Source organism: Juglans regia, chromosome 3 (genome assembly GCF_001411555.2).
Source record: "Juglans regia cultivar Chandler chromosome 3, Walnut 2.0, whole genome shotgun sequence".
NCBI classification, from domain to species: domain Eukaryota; kingdom Viridiplantae; phylum Streptophyta; class Magnoliopsida; order Fagales; family Juglandaceae; genus Juglans; species Juglans regia.
In genome coordinates, this window is record NC_049903.1 from 10,454,591 (window position 1) to 10,461,702 (window position 7,112).

The 7,112-nt window shown below is 39.8% G+C and overlaps 1 protein-coding gene across 1 annotated transcript; it reads right to left on the minus strand.

Annotated features, from left to right (window-relative positions):
- Window positions 1-5,597: 5,597 nt before the first annotated feature.
- Window positions 5,598-6,852, minus strand: LOC108996506 (cyclin-D3-1-like). The gene is made up of 2 exons (XM_035688298.1): window positions 6,237-6,852; window positions 5,598-6,081 (listed from the first exon to the last, which is right to left on the minus strand). The coding sequence occupies exons 1-2, from the start codon at window positions 6,780-6,782 to the stop codon at window positions 5,626-5,628; spliced, it is 1,002 nt and encodes a 333-aa protein (XP_035544191.1). The 5' UTR covers window positions 6,783-6,852; the 3' UTR covers window positions 5,598-5,625.
- Between the last annotated feature and the right edge of the window lie 260 nt (window positions 6,853-7,112).

The window sequence follows — 7,112 nt, forward strand, 5'->3', positions numbered from 1 at the left end:
GTGCAACATGACTCCCAATTTATAAGATTATGGTCAACGAATATATGTGTGTCGGATATAAGAGACACTTAAAAAAGGCCTTGGAGTTTGCTATTCACATGTCATCTTAAATTTCGTTTGTTTTTACAGATGAGATGAGATGAGTTGATATAAAAATTAAAAATTATAATGATTAGATGAGATAAAATGATATGAGAATGATTGTGCGCTAAACAATAAAAATAAAGTGTAAAAGAGATGTTTGCATAAATGCTTCACAGAGATAAAATTCATTTGTGAATACATTTGTAGCAATAGATTTTCCTCAATACAAAGGTTTGAAAATACTTGACATTTATAGACAATTCTCAATCAATATTTCACATTCTTGGTGGACACCTCATCACTGTGAGTCTTCTAGAATTATCTACAATATTCCATCATGCAGAGTCTGTTAGACGTGCTACTGCCTTGGAGTGTGGCTGTTAGCATCTTGCTGTGAAGCAGTTATATGGTGAGTGCTGCTGCCATTAGTATCTTGTTATGAGGCAATTATATGGTTAGCCTTAATAGCCCCCCCTCAACTGAAGCAGCACTGCACAGATTGTGAGGCTTGAGCAGAGAAGAGTGAATCTTGTTGTGGATAGGGGCTTGGTGAAAATATTAGTAATTTGGTCCTTGATTGAGACAAAAGAGACTTTGAGAGTTTTTGCAGCAACACGGTCCCTCACAAAATGATAATCAAGATCAACATGTTTAGTTCTAGAGTGTAAACTAGATTAACAGAAAGATAGGTGACACCAATATTATCACACCACAAGTTTGGAGGATCAGTGAGAAAAATGCCTAATTCATTTAACAATGATTGCAACCATAAGATTTCAAATGCAGTATTAGCCACAGCTTTGTATTCGGCCTTTGTGGAGGATCAAGTTATGGTGGGCTACTTCTTAGAGCCCCATGTAACAAGATGCGAACCAAAATAAACACAAAATCCACCTATGGATTTTCGATCATCGAGGCAGCCAACTCAATCAGCATCCAAGAAATCATAAAGTTTTAAAGATGAATCAATAGATAAGTAAAGTCCAAAGGGAGTGGTAAGTCAAAGATAACGTAAGATCCGCTTGACAGCTTGCCAATGAGGAACACAGGGATAGTGCATGTATTGGCAAGCTTTATTTACAGCGAATGAGATGTTAGGGTAGAGTGAAGGCAATGTATTGGAGGCTGCCTACAACGCCGCGATAGAGGTGAGGATCCTCAAAGGAATATCCTTCAAGTGCAGTGAGTTTGGCTGAAGTGGTCGTAGGAGTAGACACGGGCTTCGAATTTAGCATTTTTGTCTTAGCTAATAGATCAGTAATGTAACATGTTTGTGACATGAACAGACCAGTAGACCTACGAGTGACCTCAACACCTAGAAAATAATGAAGGGTACCGAGATCTTTGACAGGAAAGGCAGATTGGAAGAGCAGAGATAAAATCATTATTTAGATCAGGATTAGAAGCCGTAACGATGATATCATCAACATGAATTAAAACATAAATGGAGGCAAACGTAGTGGACAAAATAAACAAGGAGGAATCTGAAATTGAACTATGAAATCCTAAAGACAACAATTTCGAACTCAACTTTGAGAACCAAGCCCTAAGGGCTTGTTTCAAATCATAGATAGATTTACGTAATTTACAAACATGTTGAGGAAAATCAGATTCACAAACCAAGTTGGTTGACTCATGAGGACGTTCTCCTCTAGATCACCATGTAGAAAGACATTTTGAATGTCCAGCTGATGAAGAGGCCAACAACGTGTAACGGTAATAGAAATAAGAAGTTGAACTATGATTGGTTTGACCGCGGGGCTGAATGTCTTAGTGTAGTCAAGACCAACTAGCTGATGAAGACCCTTAGCCACAAGTCGAGCTTTGCGACGTTCAAGGGTTCCATCAGCTCGCTGTTTGGTCTTGAGAACCCACTTGGATCCCAGAATGTTAAGGTACGATGTAAATGGAACTAAGTCCCAAGTTTGATTGTGTAAGAGGGCATGAAATTCACTAGACATTGCAACACGCCACTAAGAATATTTCAAGGCTTTGGTGTAGGAGAATGGTTCTTCGAGAATGGATTGAGATGAAGAAACCGTGAGTGAGGCCGACGGGTTTAGAGCGTATGCAGAGGAATATGGCTCATTTGATGGAATATGGTTCGTTGGGTTACTGAATGAATGTAGAAGGGGAGGTCATTTTAAGGGAGGCTAGGGTATTGTGCCATCAAATCGGAGGAGTGGACATCAACTGTTAGTTTTGGAATGAGTGAGCATGGGATGGGTATTGAGGAGTGGTGTTGGAGAGCCAATTGGTGAAGCCGAGGGGGAAGATGAAGTGCAAAGCTCAGGAGGGTTGGAGGATACTTGGTCTTGAGTCGCAGGGGAGGAGAAAGAGGACTGAAACTCGGGTAAAGTAGATGAAGTGGGCTGGAAGAGATTTGAGGCAACGGGCTGGACAATGGGCTTTGGAGAGAGGATAGGCCCAACAGTGAGGTGTATGGGTATTGAGAACGGAAATGAAGGCGAGGTGAATTGATTGGTTGGGCTAGGTGTGGCAGCAAATGGAAAATATTGTTCATTGGAACACACATCACGAGAAATATAAGTCTGGACCGATGGGATGTGAAGTCAATTGTAGCCTTTATGGTTTGGACTATAGACTATAAAAACACAAAGTTGAGAACGAGACTCCATCTTATGACGATTAAAAGGCCTTAAATTGGGCCAACAGGCTGAACCAAAAATTTTCAAAAAAAAGTAATTGAGAGGATGGTGAAATAAAGTTTGGAGTGGAGAAATATTGTGTAAGACAGGTGTGGGCATGCGGTTGATGAGAAATACCACAGTCAGAAATGCTTCAACCCAATATTTATAGGGAACAGATAAATGAGCAAGGAGAGAGAGACCGTTTTCAACAATGTGACGGTGACGTCGCTCAACACTACCATTTTGTACATGTGAGTAAGGACATGTAATTCGATATGAGATTCCAAAATTTTGAAGTAAAATGGAGTGGTCGAAACTCTCATTCCCAATCCATTTGAATGGAAATGACATTGGACGAAAAAGTATCTTACATAACGAAGAAAAACAAGAAATATAGTAGAGACATCAGACTTAGCACGCAAAAGAAAAAACCATATATATTTTGAAAAGTCATCTACAATGGAGAGATAAAACCTAGAACTATTGGAGGACATCATAGAAGACGGTCACCAAACATCAAGAAATAAAAGTTAAAAGGTAGTGTGTGAACGGAATGATGAGGGAGGGTGAGGAAGGAGGAAGGGCACGAAACTTGGCTTGGGCGCAAGCAGCACAAAAGGAGAGGGTAGTTTTGTTATGAATGGGTAATTGATATTTTTGTATGGTGAGTGCAGTACTGTAAGGAGAGGGGTGACCTAATTGATAATGCCATAGTTGAGAAGAAGTTATTTCACCAATAAAGGCTTGATGTGGTGGTTGTGTAGGAGAGAAAATAGTCGAGGCCTCGGCATCAAATGAAAGAACATAAAGGTCGTTCTTAACAGAACCTTGAAGAGGCACCTCTCGAGTATGCAGATCCTTCACAAAAAAAATTGAAGAGTAAAACTCAAAAAATACAGAATTATCCTAACAAAATTAATGAATAGATAATAAATTGCGCGCAATTAAAGGAACATGAAAAAGATTGCAAAGAAGAAATTTGTCAGAAGGTGTGTTAAGATGAGCGAAGCCAGTAGTTTGAATGGGAAGTGTGGAACCGTCTCCAATGCTCACTTGATCAGGACCTTGATAAGGGGAAGAATCTAAATTAAGATTAGAAAAGTCAGCGATGAAGTGATTGGTGGCGACAGTATTAAGAAACCAGTTGGTGTAAGGAATAGATGAAAATGGAATAGCAGTGTAATGAGCTTGAAGAGACGTTAGGGCTTAGGACTGATACGAGTGATTAAAACGATTATAACACGACAAAGTCGTGTGACCCGGTTTGTGACAAACCTGACATGTGAGTCTGGAAGAAGAGGAGTTGGGAAAAAAATTGGGACGGGAAGAAGGCGCATGACCAGAACCTCTACCACACATAAACCCACGACCATGACTTCCAAAGGATGGAGAGAAGGAATGTGAGGGGGTAGTGACAATGGTGTTAGCGACAAGTGAAGTATTAGAGAGAAAGGAAGAGGTCTAATGAGCTAATATGGATTCATGATTGAGAAGATAGCTGAAAATTTGAGAAGAGGAAATGGGATCTTGCCGAGTGGTGATGAAGGTAACTAAGGATTTGTAATCTGAGCCAAGACTAGCAAGAAGATAGATGGTAAATTTAGAAAGGGAGAGTGGCTGTTCAGCGGCACTAAGGGAGCTTGCTAGGGCTTTAACTTTGTGAAAATAGTCAGTGATAGACTCTGATCCTTTTTTTAAGGTAGCTAATTGATACTGGATTTGAATAATATGGGCTGATGTTTGAGCTGAAAAGAGACTATGGAAAGTTGTCCATACCTCATGTGACATAGAACATTCGAGAACTTAGGACAAAACCGTGTCTGTAAGAGAAGAATTTATGGCCAAGAGAATGAGCTGATCTTGGAGAACCCAATTCTAGTGGTTGGGATTTTTTGTGCCGTCTTCAGTGGGAGGTGGCATGGGTATGGAACCATCTACATAACCTATGAGTTGATGACCTTTGAGGAAGGGAAGGATTTGAGCTTTCCAAAGGAGATAGTTGTCAATGTTGAGTTTTATTGTAACAAGGTGGGTGGCCAAATTGATAATGGTGGGGGTGACGAACGGTGGTAACGTTTTATCTGGTTCCATGATTAATTGGATGAAGAATTGGATGTGAGTCCTTTTTATGGCTCTGATGCCATGCTAAACGATGGAAATAAAGTGTACAATAGATGTTTGCATAAATGCTTCACAGAGATAAAAATTACGGTATGAATACATTTGTAGCAATAAATTTTCCTCAATACAAAAGTCTGAAAATACTTGACATTTATAGATAATTCTCAATCAGTATTTCACATTCTTGGTGGACACCTCAGCATTGTGAGTCTTCTAGAATTATTTGCAATATTCCAACATGCAAAGTCTGTTAGACGTGCTGCTACCTTGGAGTGTGGTTGTTAGTATCTTGCTGTGAAGCAGTTATATGGTGAGTGCTAGCCGTTAGCATCTTGATGTGAGGTAGTTATATGGTGAGCTTTAATATTGTGAAAACAAACGAGATCTTAATTAATTATGGTGACGTCTAAATTTTGCAAGCTAATATGTGGGTACAACAGGGAGGAGAAATTAAGCATGAAGTACTTGCAATTGTCCAGGCATGCTAAATTCATGAGCTATAAAAGAGGAGAAGCAACTGCTCTTTCTCTGAATTTGAGAGTCAAATGAAAGATAAATAGACACATGAAGTGAGCTCTACGTATTATTTAATAATTAATGCCCAAAAAATCTATAAGGACATGAATAATAAGTCTCGTGTAATTCACTTTATGTGTCTATCTCTAATGCATGAACTCTCTTATTCAAATAAGAATTATTTAAATGACGATCTTTCCATTTCCAGCAGCTGCAAACCGGAAAGAGGATGGGCGATCATGCTAAACGACGACTAATTGAGCAATGTAACACAATCTGTGGCCTGAATATTGGCAATATTGCGCCCACCATTTGACACAGATCTCAGGATGAACAGCTGATAACACGCTTCAAATTCCTCTTCGTTGGATTGAAAAACATGGCAGAGTTCATTCTTGCAGATATCAAAATCCTCACCGCCAAAACCCATTTGTTTCATCACACGCAGCGTTACGGCAACAGCAACTACGGATGGCCCATAATGCACAAATCTAAAATCATGGAGCACCTGAGAAAGGACAAAATGCTCAAACAGTGCAGAGAACTCCACCTGATGCTTGTGATCTGCCAAAGGAACCATTTCGATTATGTAGCTCAGGAAAGAAAGTGGGATAACCGGATTCATCTTCCAATCTAGCAGAGACAGAACCAAAAGCTCCATTCTTTGGATTGATTTTGGCGTAAATGCATAGTACTTTGATTTGTCAACCTGTAGTCACCATATAATGGTACTTAATTTCTTCCAATTACCCTTCCATGGAGTTGCAAAATCATGTAAAAGAAGCGAGCAGTACTAAAAGGAAGACCAGATCATCCAAAATAGAGATGGTTGATTAAGTTGAAGTTAGAGATTTATAAACATACTTGGAGATCAAGGAGAGGAGGAACGTGGGTCTCCTCCACTTTGGCTGCTAAAGTAAGACAGGCTGTAGCAACCAACTGCACCATCCATGGCTTCATGGGCAATTCCCTGCAGAGCTTCAGACTGAGTAGAAAACGATCCAGATAGTTGACAGCTAAAACCACCGTGAAGGCAGAGAAAGAATGGTAAGAATTAGCATCCAAAATCCAGTGTACAGCCTCTTGACGAGCATGAGAGGCGATTAGAGACAGATCATGATCATCCACTTGCAAGCCGTAGAAGCAGCCAAAAAGCTTCGTATGCTCCTCGTGTTCCTTAGATAACAGGATACGGAGCCAACATTCCTCGTGTTCCTCGTGTTCCAGTTCCACTCGGTATTGTGGCAAAGGGCTAGGCCGAACTGAAGCAGCTAGTACTACGGGTACAGTAGTACTAACCTTATTATTCTGCGTTCTTATTAGGGGCTGCTCAACGGCACTCCAGTAATCTTCGTCGCAGGAAAGGTCGTTGACGTGAGTGTGATCAGGGTTTTGTTCTTCTTCCGCCATAGCTTAAATTTTCTCTACATTCCAAAGAGAAGAAGCCTGTAAATCCGTATAATTTGACTGCTCCTATATCTCCCTGCCTCTGATCCGGTACTACAGCCTTAACTTCTAGTACTAACTATCTTCAAAATGTCTCCACTTCCAATAGGTTTGATATTATTAATTAATCCGGAAGGATCTTATGCACACTAATTAAGAAAAATTTTAAATATAAGCTCCACATCCTGCACACCCATTTAAAAATATGTGATTTTATTTTTTTATCATCATATTTTATATTGAATTAAAAAAATAAAATCACATATTTTTAAGTAAGTGTGAGGCTTATGTGTA